We start from the raw sequence: 19,890 nt of genomic DNA, 5'->3' as shown, positions 1-19,890 counted from the left end.
TCACCAAAAAGATTATTGAACTTACCAGGCAAAAACCTGAAAGTTTAATATTTTTGAGGCTTAATTGGAAAGCAGATTCTTTCAGCCTTACTTTGCACCATCATATGGTGACTAGAAAGCAACATGAAAAATGACAGCTTTCTTTCAGGCTTCAGAGATGCTCATGCAGCTTTTATTGACTCAAGTGAGATCCCCATCTAAGGGGAGATTTTGACAGTGTCATGTTCATTCCAAAATGAATATGAATATTTTAAGACGCATATAGAACCTCAATAGGCCACCACCTCCAAAACACTTCCTGCCCCTTGCCAGTCTTCACAGTGCTTCTCACAGCCCCACTTACAAAACAAGAAATCCTGTATTGTGTGTGGAGCTGTGCATCATGTGGCACTCTCAAGTGGCAAACAGAGGCTAATATCTGGTGTTGTTTTGGGGGCAGGGATAAGGCAGACAACAGGGACAGAAGCATATTCCCTAATCCACCAAGAGTCGTTTTATCATTGCTGCAGATTAGTGAGGCTGAACTGTGTATTTTAAGAAGTCTGGAGATATTCTAAGTAATGTCATTTTAACATTTCTAATTGTAGCCCAGATGGGCCAGCTATTTTCTGCTATACCATAAATATGCAGTCTATCTCAAACTAGCAAGGATGATATGGAATACACTTTTTCCTGAATAGTGTGCCAGTGCTTTTAAAAAAGCTTCCTTAAAACAACACACACACAAAATCTGGTGTAATCACACTTGTTGGAAAACAATAGCAATCTGATCCATGTCCAAGCAGATTTACTTATGGATTCAAAACTACTATTCTATACAAAGTACTGGTTTGTTAATGACTCCAAACCTAAAACAAGAATTATTAAAATACATCCCTCCTGTGCTTCTAACAATTACATGAGCTTAGCACTGGAGTTGAAAGTGTCTCATATGTGGCTACTCAGACAGCTACTAAATCAAAGCAAACTCACTTCAGTTCGCTGCTGTTTTCACAAATTAGCAGAGGCACCCAAGATAAACCAGAAATAATGGAGTGTTCAACCCCAAAAGACTGACTTGGATGAGAATGCAACAATTAGGGAAACAAAGAGTCAGGAGTCTGAAGCAGTGATGTGTGATAAGACAGATGCAGCTGTAAGAAAGTGTGGCTGAGTCTAAAGTTGTTATAATCATTGTGACATGCACAACTGCCCTAAACATCAAGAGCAACTCTTCGAGATCAAAAGCCAGCTAGTCACAATGCAGACATTAAATACTGCCCAATCTCTTTAGTCCTTGCCCTTTGGGGATGGAGTAGGGGAGTCCTTTTTGAGGTCACAGAATTCCTCCACACTTTTCGTATTTGTTTTTCCATTGGCTTCACTTAGGCCTTTTGATGGAATTATCCAAACTTGAAAGTCTCTGTTGTATTCGCAAATCTCAAAAGTTATGTCTACACTGTGGCTGGGAACTGTGATTCCTAGAGCAGGTAGATGGACTTGCACCTTGCGCTAGCCACCTGAGTCCAAGTGAAAATCCTCTGGGTCTAAGCCCAGCTGGCTAGCCTCTGGTGTAATGTCCACACGGTGATTGTTTGTGCATGCCAGCTCAAGTTGAGCTAGTGAGAGTCTAACTGGGCTGGGAATCACATCTCCCAGCTGCAGCATAGAGATATCCAAAGCGATTACCGTGTCTGGGAAATATCAAATAACTTACATCAGTTGAAAGTAGATTAACTGAAACCTAGTTACTTGGATTGCACTTTCTTTAAATTTAGTATAGTCCCACTTTAGGACACTGAGGCAAAAATCCACATCGACACTCTCTCTAAAAGAGAATCCTTACTCAATTTGGCCCTACTCTTCAGAAATAGGGCATGGAGGGAAATAAAATCAGTTTTTAACGAAATAGTTGAACTCCTTTAGTTGAGGGCCTTTGTTGTCACCCAGATGCATTCAGATATCTTTCAAAAGAGCACATATCTCAGATGTGAAGGACTTTTTTATTCCAATTTGAGTTGGGAAGCTTAAGCCCACATACAAAGTTAAAAATATACAGCACCTCTATCGACTTATTTCCTGCTGTGTCAGGAATATGAGACACATGCTGCAAGAAAGATGGTGACAGGCTGGTGAGATAGCTGAACATGTTGTTATGCACAGTGCTGTGATCATTCAAGTAAACGCGGCATCCATCTAATCTTCCCTCACTTTTGTCATGTATTAGTTTGGCATTATTCACGTTCAGCCAAATACAGTCACTTACCTAATTTATTATCAGATTTGTGATCAGAATAAAGTCTGCAAAACATGGTCGATTTTGATCAGAGATTAAAACAAACTCATCATGCTATAAATCTATAAAAAGTTTAGAACAAATAAATACTAATTTCTATAATGTAATGAATAATTTTCTTTTTAAATCAAGAATTCTGAGACTAAGATTTGTTTTTAAACACTATTTTTAGTTCAAGACATATATACTAGATTGACGCTGACTGAATACTTTGAGATTTGAACTCTGCAGTTTTGCTTCCTGCTCCTAATGCCTAAAGTATACATAGCACAACACTATGAAAGTTATAGGAACTTTTAATATGTAAAATGTTCATAAAGTAAATTTTAGGGAACTAGGTAGTGCAACTGGTTAGTGAAATAACTTTTTCACCCTTGCAGAACCTGCGTTTAAATTTTGGCTTATGTCACAAGTGAAATTGAGGTTGCTGGCCTTGTTATAATCCCTATTTGCATACACTGAAAATCCACATTTGTCATGATACGTTTTATTTGAGAGAAAGCCAGGACTGGAAGAGCAGGGGTGATGACAAATCAAGAGGACGCCACCTGTCTGCATTATATACCTCACACTTTAAACTCATAATTCACACCATATTCTTATCAATCTAGGTTTTTATATTGACTTTAGGACTTTAGGAATTTAGGACTGTTTAGCTTTGCCTGCTGTTCTAGTATCATGAAGCAAGATGCTGACGCATTACTGGTGCCCCAAACTAATCTTTAAAAAAAGTCCCCAGTTTCAGAGTACTGCAGCTGCAGAATCCAATACAAAATACAGCAGCCATCCATAGAACACAGGCTTTACTCATACTTTACTGCATGAAAATGCAAACACTCTAAAATAAGCCAGACAAAAAATGAGCTTTCATTGTAACCTTTGATTTGATCAAGTATGGTGTTTTGTTTGTACATAAATTCAGACATTGTCCATTCAATAATTTAAAGGACAAAGCCCATTTTCGCAAACAAGTATGTACAATTTTAATTTCTAATTATACTGGGTTTGAGATTCAGATTCAAAAGGATTTGAACTGGTTTAATTAAAACTATTAAAATTTCATTAAATTATTGCCGCATATTAGTAACATTTCTAGATATCCATTGCAGTTGAACTATTGCCTCCAGCAGGCTGTTTTTAATGTCATCTCACCCCTCCATAAATGGTTTTTAATACTGTCTTTTATAGAATATTGACATCACCATAACCAAAATTCTCACTCATCTGTCAAATTTAACGTATGAAGGCAACATTACTCACCCTGTGCAGTAATTGTACTGCTTCAAAATGTGTTTCCCGTTGGATGCGCCATTTCAGGTACACACGCGCCTCGAGCCCTTGAGTGGAAAATCCTGGCTAACAGTGTCGCCCCACACTTTCTCATGGCAGCCACTGAAGTTACATAGGGGTGCACAAGCAAATTGCCCGCAGTTCCTTCTCTACCCAAGCATCCCTTAGGGAACAAATGAAACAGAAGGCAAAGAGGACAGGGACTGGCACACGCATAGGAACACAAGGTTCGTACCATTTCCTTCTTCTAGTAGTGTTGCAATGGTTGCTCCACCTCAAGTGACTTCCAAGCAGAATCCCCAGAAGGAGGCAGGAACTTCAGAAGAGAGTCCAGAATTAAAGATAGTACTGCACAGCCAAATGTCGCATAAGATCGGATGGCATGGAGCAGGGTATAATGCTTTGAATAATGTATGGATTGAAGTCCAAATAGCTACTCTACATATCTCAGATATTGGAACATTCTTCAAAAACACAGTCGATATTGCCTGCAATCTGGTTGAATGTGCTATCATCCCCCGAGGGATGGGTGCTGAACGCCTGTAGACATAACAGGTAAAGATACAACCTGATATCCATTTTGAAAGTTTTTTAGCAGAGACAGACACCCCCTTGGATCTATTAGACGAAGAGTCTAGGTGATCTCATAAACTACTTATTCCTATCCAGGTGGAAGGCGAAGGCCCTTCTAATGTCCAGAGTATGGAAATAGGATTCCTGCTGAGAACTATGAAGTTTCAGAAAAAATATTGGTAGATGGACAGGCTGATTATGATGAAATTCAGATGTAACCTTTGGTAGAAACTTAGGATGTGGATGTAAAGAGACCTTATCACTAAAGAATATCACGGGGGGAGAAGGGAGGGGATCTGCCATCAAGGCTCTAATCTCCATGACCCTACGGCCTGACGTTATGGCAACTAAGAAGACTGTCTTTACAGATAAATGAAATAGAGAGCAGGTCACCGTTGGTTCAAATCGAGGTCTCATAAGGCAGCTGAGAACCAGGTTGAGATACCAAGACAAGGTGGGGTGTCTAATGTGAGGGAAGATAAATTAGGATGAGGGAAAGGGGAACCAATTCAGGCCTCAGGTAGCGACAATCGCACCAATGGACAAATCTCTTCTATTTCTGCAGGTAAGTAATGTGGGTTGATGTTCTTCTACAGTTTAACAACACCTGCTGTACATCCATAGAGCAGGAAGACTATTCAAGAACTATACAGGAGCCACACCCCGACGTATAGAACTGCTCGGTTGGGGTGAAGCCAGCAAACCGCATTCTTTTGAGACAGAAGACAAGGAATTGTCACAAACTCGATCAATGGCTGGACACAGCTGAACAGCCCCAATGTTATGACCTCCAAGACCCACTGGTCCATGGAAATGGCCAAGGTGAGAGAAGTGGGCTACAGAGAACAACTGTAAATCCAGAGTAGGAGGAGGATTTGATCCCTTGACCAACCTATCAAAGCAGCTGTTTAGATGACGCATGACTGGTCATGAAAGGTGGTTGGGTGGCCTTCTTCCCTCGACACCTGTGTCTCTTGGGGGGTGGGTCTATGGTACTCTGAAATTGAGCAGGGCATGATCTCTGAGCAGTTTGTGACCTAATAGAGCATTTCTTGCTCTTAGATATGTAAATGTTGAGGGGCCATAGGGTAGCCCTGGAGTCCTTCATTGTATGCAGGGAGCCATTCACAGTCTCCGAGAAAAGCTTATGACTCTAAGGGAGATCCTCTACTGTGTTCTGAATCTCTATTAGAAAGCCTGAAAGTTGGAACCACGATGCCACCTGCCGGCCATGGAGGTGGATCTGGCAGCAGTCTCTGCAGCATCTAGAGACACTTGGAGAGCTGTTCTGGCCAACAATTGACCCTTTGCGACTATGGACTGAAATTGCACCCTGTAGTCACGTGACAGCTGCTCAATAAAGGCCGTGAGCTTGTTGTAATTAGTAAAGTTGCATTTGGCTATTACCGCCTGATTATAAGCGATCTGGAACTGCAGATTTACAGATGAGTATGACTTTCATCCAAAGAGATCCAGCTGCTTTTGGACCTTCTCATACAGCGTAGATCTTGAAAAGTGCTGCTTACCCTCTTCATTCACCACATACAACACTAGGAAGTTAAGTGAGGAATGGGAAAATAAAAAGTCAGAATCCTTAAGGGGCACTTATACATCCTTTTGCACGTTGGTGGAATAATGGCAGGCATTTACTATATCATCTTAGTCAGGTCCAGGAGAGCCTGATTAATAAGTAGCTTCAATATGGGGGGAGTTGTCTACTGCAAGATATCTAGTAGCTTGTTTTGAGGATCCTTGACCACCTCCAAGGGGATCTATAGCATATCTACTACCCATCTAATGAGGTCCTGAACTGCCTGAAGTCATCAGCCATGGAAGGTGGTTGACGCATAACCACCTCATCCAGTGAGGATGATGAAATGGGAATCTCGGGCTGACTTCATCTGCCCTAGGTTCCTGGTCTTCAAACGTCTCCACCTGTGGTGGTGGATCAGTAGGGGAAGGATGTGAAACCCTGGACTCACTCAGGATGGTACCTGTGGTCTATTCAATTGCTGCCGACATGCAGCCCACAGTTCCCAATATGGCCATTGTGGGGGGTCCATAAAGATGCAGAGGTGGCATCCAAGGCTGATTCCACCATCCTTGGTGACCTGCAAGGTCCTTCCTGTGGCTGGCTAACGGCAGATTCCCAAAGGGGTATGTAAGAGAACTCCTCACTGAATCAAGGAGATCTGTTGCAAATCCTCTTCCTGCACACCCCCCGGGGGGACAGCCGTTAAAGATGGAAGAAAACCCTGGGCCACAGCATGGCCACTTACAGACTGAGGTCTCAGTACCAAGAGACGCTCAGTACCAGTCAACAACAGGGACTCTGGTTTGTCCAACACAGAGGTGCATCAAGTATTGGAATTCCCAACAGCATTGATGATGGGTGTACTACAGGCATTGTAAATACCAGGTTTCATTGCTTGCTCAGTACCAAGGATACCACTTGCACAGGTGCACTGAGCTGAGCTGCTTCCATCAGTACCGATGGCTGGATTAAAGTCCGTGATGGCACCAATGGCTGAATGAGACGCCAAACTCAATTGTACCTTGTATTTGTTTTCCTTACTGGTGGAAGGTACTAGTTCCTATTGAAGTCATGATTGCTCTCCTTGGAGCTCCAGGGCTTCATAGGCCCACCGGTACCGCAGGAAGAGTCCTTGGTCTCAATGCTATCTTCGGAGACTGAGGACCTCGCCAGAGACTTGGTCTTTTTTGGCGCTAGCTCCTTAGAGTGAAAGTTTCCAGTCCTCTTTCTGGGAGTCTTCCCAATGGGCTTCAGAGACTCTCTTTTCTCAACGGAACCATGTCCCGACATTGTTAGGGCACTGGATTTGTCTGGGGACAGATGTGCCATGCGGGAGGGTGCTTCTGACCTGGGTCAGAGTGATTGCAAAATGTATTCCATGGCTAACAGTCTGAGCTTTACCTCCCTGTTCTTCCTTGCCCTCGACGTAAGGGCCACAGAAAGAACACTTCTGGGAGACATGGGACTCCCTCAGGTGACGGACATACTTGGCGTGCCCATTACTTACCTGTATAGCCTCCTGAGAAGAGAGGCAGTGTTTAAAGCCTGGCAAGCCAGGAACACCCCGCCAGGAGATGACAAGTTTCCTGGAGGAGTGGGAAAAACAATCCTCTCATCTAAAACACTAATTTACAACTCCCTAACTAAAGAAAAAACAGAAGGCTAAATATGCTTTAGCAGATATGCTAGGGTTCAACCTCAGGCCAAGGCAGTAGAGAAGGAACTGAGGGCGGTTTGCCCATGCACCTCTAAATAACCTCAGTGTCCGCCACGAGAAAGCATAGGGCACATGTGTGGCCCAAATGGATGCTGCTAGCTAGAAATCTCCAATCAAGGGCTCAAGAGGTACATGTGCACCTGAAGTAGAGCACCCATAGGGACACCACTCGAAGAATTAGTTTGAGTTCAAGAGGCCTGGAATACATAACTCGTTTCTCTAACAGCCCATAGTCAAAGTGCAGGTTTTATTCTCCCTTGATACATGAACAATAACTGTGACCAAAAACTGGAATCATGTATGTGCTTTAAGGGAAAAATGGTGGACAGCATACTCCAGTTTTATTGTTATTTATGTCTTTGTTATTGGTAACTAGATTTTACATTACAAGAGATTCATTTTGCAACAAATAATGGGTTTTTAGGAAAGTGATAGACCAGGTGTCTCACACAGATGCTCAGAAAAAGAATTTGAAGCTCTGTCTCTCTTTTGAAAGCATTCTATTTTCAAATTGTCACTTTATACTTTATACACTGGAGGTTAGATTTATTTAATTTTTTTTTTCTATTTTGTAAACCATTTCCCAGTTTTGAAACATAAGAACAAATGAACAATGAAATGAACAAGAACAATGAAACAGAACAAAACAAAACTAATTAAAGTAAACAGATCTAAATCGCAAGCATACAAAGGCTGCTTTTTAGAGTGAAGCGTGAAAACAGAATGCAAGTTGATTTTTTTGGCTGTAGAATAGAGACAGAACTATCATTACACTTTCAGTCACCACTAATTTACTATTGAGCATGCCCCTCACAATGGTCTTTCAGCCATTCAATTATTCCTTTTATTTAAAGATGAACTGAGAGGAAAATAAGTTATGGGTTTTTAGTTTTTTTAAAAAACCAAATAGCTTTTTTGAGATTTTTTTTTTTTTTTTAAACAGGCTCACCCTCCTGATTGGTGGTTGTGGGAAAGTACCATTCTACAGCCAAAGAAATCTCTTGTTTTTATTACTGAGTTCTAACAATATCCCAGTCACCTACCAGGGTGCATACAACTTACTCAACCTAGAGGCAAGAGGATCTGTTTTTTCTTTCCTAACATTGCCATAAAGCAAATTGAACAACAGAGCAAAGCTATTCCAGTTAGGAGAAATTCAGGGGGTTTCATCACTTTTAACATCTACCTCGTTAGCATGTTACTTCCCAGAATATGAGGAAAAGAAAATGGCCATCAGCCAACAATACCTTTCAACCCTATAAATGTGCTCACTGGTCTCCCAAGGAGAAGAAAAAGCCAGCCACCAATGGTCCCTACTTGAAAGTTTCCACTGAAACAGAGCATGGCATTCTATGCCACCACACATGAAAAAGTATGAAAAGCAGTTGCTGCATAGTTTAGCTAGAAGTTGTAATTAAATGGCGCGCACACAGAATGTAAGTACAGGATACTTCCTTTGGAATTCAAATTATTTAGTGACAGCTGCAATGCTTATGTATAGACCTCTCTTGAAAGGGACAGTCCTGATTAGAAAAGTTTCTTGTTTTATACAAGGGATAGAAATTAGTTATGCTTTAGGGAAGAAAGCAGGTGTACAATACACTATTTTATAATGCACTGTGGTAGGCTATGATTTGGAGGAAATAGCACGGGGTTGGACGGCAAGCTCATCGGAGTTTTAATCCTGGCTCTGCTGCAATCACACTGTGTAGTACTGGGAAAAGCACTTCACCTCTGCCTGACTTCCCTGACCTATAAAATGGAAGCAAGGCTTACCTACTTGAGAGATGTCAAAGTTAGTTAATGTCTGAACAGCATCTAAAGATGCTCAGAGACAGGCAGAATAGGCACTCTAGAACTAAGATTACCGTATAGTACATATAGTACTTATCTTGGTTCTAAGCATTGTATTTTTATAATCCATACAAGAGTGAAAGTTTCAGCCAAATTGAGGCTTGTTCCATAACTAGGGCTCCTAGGCACTATGGAAATACAAATTAATAATAATAAAGGGCTCTAAGATCAAGCCACAGGACAAAGCTTGAGTGGGTGAATTATGACACGTAAGCTTCCCAGACTCTTCCTGGTCGCAATTACCTTTTTAAATTTAAAATGATGTCCCAGTTAGATCACTCCACTGGCTGAACATTCTACCACCACAGAATTCTATTACCCATTAAATGCAATTACGTATTGCAGGTCTTAGTACAAGAGGATACAAATCATTAGTGGTACAATACTTAAAACTGCATTTTTCAAAGTTGTCTGAAACTAAGCACAAGGTAGCAAGTTAAAGGACAAAGTGGCACGTTTCGGGAAGTATTTTCTTCCAGCCATCCTTATGCATCAGGTAATTAGAGCTACCTTCACTTGTCTATGTGAATCATAAGATTTCATTAAGATTGATGATCAGGAATTTCAAGATCTAAAACCACAGAAATTGCCCTACTGGAGCCAATCGAGGTGCATCAAAGTCCAATATCCTGTTTGACAGACACATGCTTCAAATGGAAGGTGTAAGAACCCCTGTAACAGGCAATTATGGAATAACTTGCCAGGAGACAAAAAAATCTTCCTTATCCCAACGGAGATTGTAGGCTTTTGCCCAGAAGCATATGGGTTTATTTCCCTTCCAAGTTGACAGAGGGCAAATTCCACTGCCACATTGTGCTTCCTGGGAACAGAGGAATCAAAGAGATTTAGCAAAACAAAATCATGCAAAAAGGGTGAAATACAGCTTTATTGTAGAGAAAAAAATCATTTGTTTAAGTGATTATCATGATTTAGTCCATTTTTTGGGTATTCATGTACAAATGTTCTGCACTCAAATCTATTTTATATAGTACATGGATATGTGTGTATATTACTATACCCACTTAACTTGCATTAAAAATACTGCTTCAATTTCTTTCATCTACCTCTTATTTTATAGGTGATATTTTACTGCTTCATTTTGGACAGAAGGAAAAAAAAAAACTTTGCCACAAAAACAGCATATGTGCACAGAGGTGCAGAATTTATGTTCTTTCAAAAATAAATGTCATTTACATTACAATGCTATATGACATGCACTAGTAACTAGAGGAATTCATTTAGGAAGTTAGATGAGCAGGTAGAATAACTACTTTAAATTATGCTGGAACTGTTTTCTTTTTGTTACTAAGCTGTTCATTCAACCCTACAAGAAACAAGGGCTTTGGCAAAGTTGCTGCCTGTGACAACCGTGCTTGGTAGACCCAGTTACAACTGTGCTTGTATGCATCATCTAGCTTCACAACGGTCTCTCTTCACAATCCCAACACTGCATTCCTTCTCTCTCTCAGAAGAACTGGTAAGAGCAGAGAAGAAAAGTCCATATAAGGATGGAGACAATAACAATCACCTTGCTTGTAATAATGATACAAAATGTTCACTGTTAAAGCAGTTATCACCAGAAGGTTTCATAAAGCAGCAGTGGGAGGATAATTCAGGCAGTGAGGGTTAACTGTCCCTTACATAAAATGATCAAAGTGCTCCTTGCTTTAGAGATCTTGCTTATGCAGAACGAAAATAAATCTTAAATATAAGGCAAAATGAAATGACCCTGGAACTAGAGGGGAGTTTACAGGAAGGTCAGACAGCTGTAGATAAGCACTAGACAGTTATCTACCCTGGATACATCATGTGACAGATCATTTACCATAATACCTGTTATTACTAAGCCAATGAGTAACACTTAGTCACAGAAGGGCTGAATACTCTTTGTGGACAAATCCATAAAACAAAAAGAAAATTACCTGTAAATAAGCTTAATTATAGACAGAAGGAAAAATTGCTAAAAGTAGTTAAGTGATGTGATGTAAACCACACAGTGGGGTAATGATAAGTAGACCCCTACCTACAGCTTGGTCAAACATCAGCAAAAAATTCAAGCAACAAAGAGTTGAAAGTGAAATATAAGCCATATAATTATAGGGTAAACAATTGGAAGGCAATACTATATTACTAAATATGGTGCAGACATAACATGGGCTGATACAGAAGCACATGCAACCAGGAGCCAGGGACTCCTGGGTACTGTCCTTCGTTACCATTGTCTAACTGTGATGTGCTTAGCTCTGTGCAACATATGATTCAGTTCTTCTCATCTGTAAAATGGGCATGATTCAGAGATCTCTACCTCACAGCAGTGTTCTAAGGATTAACGTACATACTGTGCTTTGAGCCAAAGCTGCTGAGAGGTACAATGGATGGCCAAGTAATGACTTCTTCCCATCATACCAGGGGTTTCCTCTTGCAGCTCTTTACCCCATATTTGGGACCATTAGAAACTTTGGGTCTAAGTCAGCAAGGAAAAACAAACTGGTTAGTAGTTTTGAGCCAAGACGGAAGTGCTGATTTGCTGAGTACTTGACTTCCCCTCCGAAATTAAGAACTGACACAAACACTGATTAGAGACCAAGGTTTGATCTACACTTAATACTTCTACTGGCAAAGATATGTTGATCAGGGGTGTGAAAAAACCCACATCCTTTACTCACAAAGCTGTGCTGACAAAACTCCCAGTATAGACACAGACAGCTATGCCAGCAAAAGAGTGCTTCTGTCGGCACAGTTAACAGCGTTCAGGGAGATGGGGTTTCTACAGGCAGAAAAACTCCTTCTGTTGGTGTATGCTGCATCTACACTAGGGCACCATGCTGGCATAGCTAAGCCAACAGTCTCTGTAGTGTAGACATAGCCCAAAAGAGAACTTCTAACTTCCCCCATCCAGTGCCATTGGAGTTAAGCACCAACAGCCGCTTTGGAGCTTAATTTTCATTTACACTAAAGGCCTTTTTTACCACTGTGGCTGTGTAAAGGGACCTTATAGTAAATGAGACTAACCTTAGAAATAACATGATAGCAGAATCTGACTTTTGAGCTAACACTCCTAGCATTTAATACTAGTACAAACATCACTACACATTCTAAACTGAGACATACACCTTTGCTCTGCCTAGGAGCACACAGAAATTGCCTAAAATGCATATATTTGGGCCAGAGTGAAATATGTTTCCACAAATATCCCACTTGAAGTAGGGCCTACAGTGATGAACTATATACTGTCATGTGGGAGAGGAGCTATAGATCTGCTTTTATCTGTATGGCCAGCAGTGAGGCAGCATGCTGAAGTGTTATGATTGATTGCGTAACTGGGGGATCAGGACCTAACTATAGGCGTGTGTGGGAGGGAGGAGCATCTAGTTAAAGGCAGGGAATTCAAAATCTCCCTCCCTCTTTAATTAATTTCTACGTCCAAATATATCCAAAACACAAGCAGATTAGTGACCAATCTTCTGGCTTTATGTACTACTAACTCATACACCTAAACTGTAATCCAAATGAAAACTGAGTCTGAAAATATTTGGATTTTCCAATGCTCATTACATTCATATATTTCAGTGTGACACCTACTTAGTTTAGGCCATTCCCGGTTTTATAGCTTCCAAACCTCTTATTCAAAGATCACTTTCTCTTTATAGGAGAAAGTTCATTTTTAAATTGATAAAATATCACATTGTCTAATATTTTGTACCATTATCAATTCATTTCTCACTCCAGAAGTCACAGGCTTTCAGGGGATAACAGAAATTTGGAGCAGTAAAGTAATTAAATGCTGCAGAAAGTGAAGCTATTGGCTGTAAAGTCAACAGATTGTGGCACAAGCAAGAGTCAGATCTCAATAGGTCCAAAGGTTAAGTAGAATGGAGGGAACAAGTTATCAATGTGCTTTAAAAGCCTGTGATGGAAGTTTCTTAGACAATACACAAAGTTATAATGGCATCTTATATTTATGCAGCAGCTTTTATTTTCCCCAAAGGATCTGAAACTATTTTGCAAGCTATAAAGCACACACATAAAGGAATTGTATCAGCGCTACTTTAAGGCAGCCACTTCAGAGGAAGAACTTTTTTGTTGTTTAAATAGTGCATAGCAACAATATGCAAACAGTTCATTTAGGACAGTAAATTAAGAATACTGCATCCAACTGAAAGCAGAAGAGGGATGCAGGTAGTCAGAATGTACGTAAAATTACCTAAACTAGAATTTGGCAAGGATACCAGACTAACACTTTCCTTCTTTTGAAAAATACTAGAGGATCTTAATGACAGGTGATTTTGGACTAAGTCTTGTTTTAAACTTTTCCATTACTACAGTCTCTGGAAAAACCATCTATCAACTATTTTGCACAAGACTTAAAAAATGGAAATTGCAAGATACACAATAGTTACAAAAACTTTAAGTCCCCACAGCTAAGATGTGCTAAGAGTCAAGGCCTAAAATGTATGTTTCATCCAAAAGACTAAGTCCAGGTCCCCATGACAAACATTTGTCCACATAGCTACGTCAGGGGTCTGATGAGGTGTAATGTGATTGACATAGTATGCTGGCAAAAGCCCCCACGACAAAAGTGTAGGTGATTTTAGTTGTGGGATCTGGGCTTAAATAAACTAGGCCAGCAAAAGCTGAGTTTTGTCGCTACTAGATGCTGTCCCCTGAGATTGTACAGTATAATTAGATCTTGGCCTAAACTTCTGCCAGGGCACTGATTCAGCTATGACTCAGAGGGGAGGGTGCCACCTGAATCATCAAGATCACATCATGCAACACCCTAGATTTTTCTTGGGGAGGTAGAAGAGATCTCTGCCATTTAAATATTGGCCAGATTCAACCATGTTTGGTGTCAGATAGTGAATGAGGTGACCACTCTATGCAGCAGGGCTGCAGTCAAACAGTTTATTGTTCTGTTTGAAATATGACCTAGTTTTTAAAAAATAAACTAACTTCCAAATGTCACAAGCTCACAGAATCAAAGGTTTCACCTGTTCCAATGTTAATTTACTTACAAGTTAAAAACAACCCAAAAAAGGGCAATTTATTCCAGAAAAGATGAAAAAAATTCAAGTCAGAGGCCCACAGGTAGTAATAAGCTATCCAGACAGGCAGTTCCTCAAATGAATTCCACACATTTGAGAAATACTTGTACAGACTCTGATATTTAGTAGCACCTTTACTGTGTTTTAAATTACTTCTGAACATCTCTCTGACAAAGATATGCTATTTAGAGACAGCAAGGATAAAATTAAAGATACAAAATCCCCTCCCTATATAGCAGCAGAACTAAATTAATCCATCTGTTTTAGGCCCCAAACTATTTCAAACTGGTCAGTAAAGACATCGCATGAAATTATTATTCAAGTACAGCTACTCAATAAACCCATAAATTTAACATGAAAAAAGTGAGAAGACATTACAAGATTACATTAATAACTAAAAATACTGAGGTTACACAGTGGAAATTGGAATAGTTTAAGGGAAAATTTAAGGGATATGATCAGGTAGTTAAGACCAAAAATTAAATTTTTACTAAACATAAAAATCTTACAAAACTTCAGTTACAATAGAAATATTTTCATGAAGTTGACGTAATCAAGAGAAAAACTATTTGGATGTAACTATTCCCCTGTAGTGTTTGGTTTGTAACCACCACTGCCTATGTCCTCCTAACTTGCAATTTGTTACACATGCGTAGATCCCTGCACCAACATAAAGCCAAGTGAACGGGGCTGTGTGTGGGCACAAGGGTCTACCCACATTAACAAAGTCCAGGATGAATGCCTTGGAATAGACGCTCTTTGAGGAAAAGACCATGTTTTTGTTATATGTATAAACGGTGCCTAGCACAATGGGAAGCTGACCCGTTTGAGACATCCAGGTGCTAATGCAAAGCGATGCTATTGCAGGTGAATCAGAAAATGAAACTGACCTGTAAAACTAAACAACTCAGTTTCCATCTAAAGGGAGGGAAGCATACAAAGTAAACACTTTAAAAATGTTAATTGGGAACTTAGATTTTTACTTGCACTTCTAATAATCTAAAGAACTATTCTGTCATCTCTTGTCATGCCCAGTCTATTTTCAGATTATAAACTCTCAGGGGCAGGGCATGTGTTTTATACCTCTTCTGGAATCCACCTAGCACACACAGATGTTGAATAACAAAATAATAAAAACTAAGTAGTAACAGTAGTAACTTAAAAACAAATGATTATTAACTCCACAATGTCCCTTGTAGAGACTGAGAGCCTGAAAAGTGTAGAAGTGGTTCACCAACTTGACATCTGATATGACTGATCAAACAGAGCTCTAAGCCAGCCAAGGCCAAAGTGAAGGACACAGGTCATCGTGGTCTGGATCACAACCCGAACAACAGAAATAAACACTTGAATGTGAGGCTTCTTTCTTTATCAAGGTATTTCCAACATAAACCTGTTGTGTGAATTTATATAACAGATCAGTAAGTTACAGTAATAAGTAGGCCAAAATCAGCTTTACATGGAACCAAAGTCTGGGAGTTAAAAATAAGCAAAAGCCTTCAAATTAAAGTTTGCAGAAGTGTGTTTTCAAGTTACTCGCACACATTTAAAACCACTTCCTTATTTAAATCTCATTCCCTCTCTTTCAAAGGGAGAAAGTGTTACTCTTGTTAAAATTCAACACTGTAGAAATAGAGGGGTTTTTTGAATGTCTGATTTTTAATAATAAAGAGAGTGGAGAAGCTACTATAATGGTTAGAGCAGTGGATATGGCACTAGGCATGAGTAAAGAGACCTGAGTTCTATTCCCAGCTCTTTCACTGACTATCTCAGCTTCACCATCTAAAGAAGGTTAATAATACTTATCCTTTCTGTAAAGTATTTGGAGATCTATGGATGTCAAGCACTACAAGACAGTTATTAAAAGGGGCTTACTCTAGGCCTGTACAGCACCTAGCCCAATGGAACCCTGATCATGACTGAGGCTTCTGAGTGTTACTGAGTGCTTTCAAGTTAAAAGTCATTTGCAAAAGACAAGCTCTCTCATTTGGGTAATGTTAAATCACTAAAACTCAGAGGTATTTTAAAATAATTTACTTTTCATCCTTTGAACACTTTCTGAGACTCATTCAGCACAATGTTGCATTGTTTGAGTTTAAAAGAAATATTGAAAATTAAATGGAACTTTCAATTTTTTTCTAATGTAATGAAAGCCTATATTAATGTTTAGTAAAGTACGTGTATGTATATATTTGTTTACAATAAAACCTATCCAAACAAAATCTAATTTGTCTGAATTCCCTGACAATATCCTGGAATTCAAGATCGGCACAAGAACACTAGAATCAGAAAGCTGACATACCACATTTTGTATCTATTAGAACTAGTGTCCTCCTTTGACAAGTCAATTGCTGTCATAAAAAAGAGACTCAGCAGAGAAAAGGTAAATAACTTCCTCAGAAAGAATCTTACTCCCTGTGGTTTTTAAATGTCAACTTTGTTTCCTGTCCTAGAAAAGTCTCAGTTGGGTACTGAGTTAGGTAGCACCAGGAAGCAAAATGAATACTTAACCAGCGTCAACAAGAAGCTGTTGTTCCTCTACAGTTGGTTATTTCTAAAGCTTACGTAAACCAGACTGGTTAAAAACCTTTCAGACAAAGTAGAGTAACTGAAGATCATATAAATAAAGTATCATGTTTTGAGAAGCAGATTGACAAATTTTAAGGCCAGAAGTTACCATTAGATTATGTAGTCTAAATTCCTGCATAGCATAGGCTATAGAATTTCATTCAGTTACTCCTGTACTGAAGCTGATTGCTCATGCAAAGTTGCAACAAGTCTGCCATTAAATAAAAACTGCATTCACTGAGGCAGCCACATCTGGGGTGAAATTCTCAGTCTTTTCTCCACCACCACAAACAAGGAGTGGCAGAGAAACACACTAAGTGATAACTCATGTCTTGTTACGTTCTTCAAAATGTTCATGATGACAGTAACCAAGGCAGCCATGCTGGTGACAGAATTTCTTATCTGCAGCATGTAACTATGCAAGTAGCTGAGTCCTGGTCTACATTACAAAGTTAGGTCATGTTGACCTAACTCTGTACACATCTACACTAAAATGTAGCTTCTACCGACGTAACTTGCCCACACTTCACCAACTTAATAAACGCCACCTCCGTGAGAGGCGTAGCACTTGGGTCAACGTAGTCAGGTCAACACAGCGTCAGGGTAGACACTGCATTGCTTACATTGACTGTTACTGCCTTTCAGAAGCCATCCCACAATATGCCACACGGACAGTCAAACTGCTGCAAGCGCGCCGCTTCTGAGCGCCGCCGACACAAGGAGTTTAGTGTGGACAGGCAAAAGCAATTAAATTACTGCGGTGTCTGTACGTCGACCTAACTTAGGTCGACTTAATATTGTGGTCTAGTCTCGACCTAAACTATATGGATTTTTTTTTTTAAGGTCATCAAAAAAAGAAGAGTGTTTTACTTCCTGGATTTATAGACTTTTCCCCACCCACTCCACTTGTGGCCAAGAGGCCGTGAGTCAGTTACAGCCATATATATAGTGATAAGGTGCAGTGCACTATGGGGAAGGGGGGGCGCGGTGGAAAACTTGAGAGAAGAGGGGATGAACCTTTGCAAGTATTCTGGGAATGTCTTCCAGTACAGGAGATTGTGTAAGTGGATCACTTCCTTCCCCCCCATAAGAGGCCATGACAGGGGCCAAATAAGCAGGGGTTGTTTTATTTTTTTAAGAGGGTCAGCTGCAAAAACGGTGAACTTGGGGGGGCAAGAGAAGCCCTGGGCAACTAGCCACGAACGTGGAGGGCAGCTCCTGCAGAAGAGAGACGGGCGAGAGGGGCAGATCAGCAACCCTGAGGGGAGGGAGGGAGGCAGATGCGCTGAAAGGGGGTGCGGGGAGGGGAAGCAGCCATGGCGGGACATGGGGGGCAGGGGGGAGAGATGAGGCTACGAAAGGGGCAGGAGCTATGGCGGGGGGCGGCTGAAGGGGGGCGTCCCCAGGTGCGAGAGCAGAAGCCGTGACGGGGGAGTCCGTTGGAGGCACCTGGGGGGGAGGGGGGCACGCGCCAGCTCAGCAGGGGGGAGGGGCCGCGGCCATGTTGGGGGGCAGGCGCCGCGGGCGCCGGCCCGGACCCCCGACACCCCATAATACTCACGCCTTGTCCACCAGCTCCCGGACTTTCCACATATTGAGCATGACGGCGGCGGCGCAGAGCGCTCCCCGGCCTCGGTCCCCTCCTCCGCCGCCGCCCGGAACCCCGCTCGCCGCTCCCCGGGCCCCCCCGGCACGCCGTCGCCGCCGCCGCCTCCTCCTCGTCACCCCACAGCCAGCCCAACGGCACGGCACCCACGGACTCGGCGGCGCGGCCCAACCTCCGGAAACCGAGCCGCCGACGCCGCATGCCCGCAAGGCCTGCTGGGACTTGTAGTCCGCTCCCAGGCGGGGCGAGGAGGAGACCGCCGCTCTCGGCCGTAGCCCTCGCAAGGCATGCTGGGTGGGGGGGGGCGGTATTCCTCTTTTGCCTCGCTCAGCTTGCTGGGAGTTGTAGTCCTCGGGAGGTAGTCGGGAGGACTTTGGCTGTACCCCCCCAAGGCATTCTGGGAAGTTTCATACAGGGCTGGGCTGAGGGGGGGGGCAGGGACTGTGGAGTCTCCACTACCCCCTGCTGGTACCACTGACCCCCCCAGAACCCACCTTCCCTCCCCAGAGACCCCAGACTGGGCCTTCTTCCTCCCACTGCGGGGGAAGATTGGCAGTTGGGTAGCTGGCTCTGCCACCAAGCCGCCCCCTTCCATTTGTTTCAGGTGTGGCCCAATTTGGTTTGTTGATAATTTTCGCAGATAATAACATCGATGTTTGTTTGAAAGCTCAAAACAATACATTGTCATAGATTTAAATTTTCACAGCTGTGGGGAAATTAACAGGGGGGAGGGGTGCCCGACACTAATTACTCAATATAAATTATTATGCGCCCAATCAGCAGGGAGGAAGAATTTGATCAGAAAAATGGGAATGATAGTTGGAAATCAGGAAAGAGCACCTTGCTAGAGGTCCAAAGAGCCACACACACATATATATAAAATGAAAGAAATGGAAAGTAGTGAATAATGACTATAAATCAGAAGTTAGGAATTGTAGAAAATTGATAAGGGAAACAGCGGGACATGAGGATAAATCTATGGCCATCAGAGTTAAGGACAATAATGTTATACTTGTTTAAAAAAAAAAGACTATCAGGATCTTATTCACAGGGACAAGGCAATACTCCACGTTTATTGTAAATATAAGAATATCAAAAAACAATCACACACAAACATTCATACCCAAGAAGTTCTGCAAGCTGGTGTCATATGATGACCAGTCCTTTTATATGTTGCTCGAGCCAGCCTAGTGACCAACTAGGTTGGGCATGAGGAGGGAGCCAGGCCTCTGTCGGTCGTGAATCTGATGCTCCAGGATGACAATTGCAGAACAAGACCCAAAGTTTCTATGTTCTTTTCTTATCCCATCTTTTATAGTTACTAGCTCTCATGTAAGTCTATGGCCCTTGCTGTGTCATGCTGCCTCTAGGTTCAGTATAGTTGTTAATCACCAGCTAATTGCAAGCATGACTATTCTCTTATTTCTG

General features: G+C 41.5%; 1 protein-coding gene across 1 annotated transcript in view; it reads right to left on the bottom strand.

The window, feature by feature from the left end:
- CLINT1 (clathrin interactor 1) overlaps positions 1–18,660 on the bottom strand; it is a 76,614-nt gene extending 57,954 nt beyond the window's left edge. Inside the window, exon 1 of the mRNA XM_067566513.1 lies at positions 18,418–18,660. Coding sequence (XP_067422614.1) covers positions 18,418–18,458 — 41 coding nt within the window. The 5' untranslated portion in view covers positions 18,459–18,660. The remainder of the gene's footprint in view (positions 1–18,417) is intronic.
- Between the last annotated feature and the right edge of the window lie 1,230 nt (positions 18,661–19,890).

This window comes from Emydura macquarii, unplaced genomic scaffold (genome assembly GCF_026122565.2).
Source record: "Emydura macquarii macquarii isolate MOO-44397 ecotype Brisbane River unplaced genomic scaffold, CSIRO-AGI_Emac_v2 contig_2768, whole genome shotgun sequence".
Taxonomy (NCBI): Eukaryota; Metazoa; Chordata; order Testudines; family Chelidae; genus Emydura; species Emydura macquarii.
Note: the sequence above shows the minus strand (reverse complement) of the source record. Positions and strands in the feature narration are given on the sequence as shown.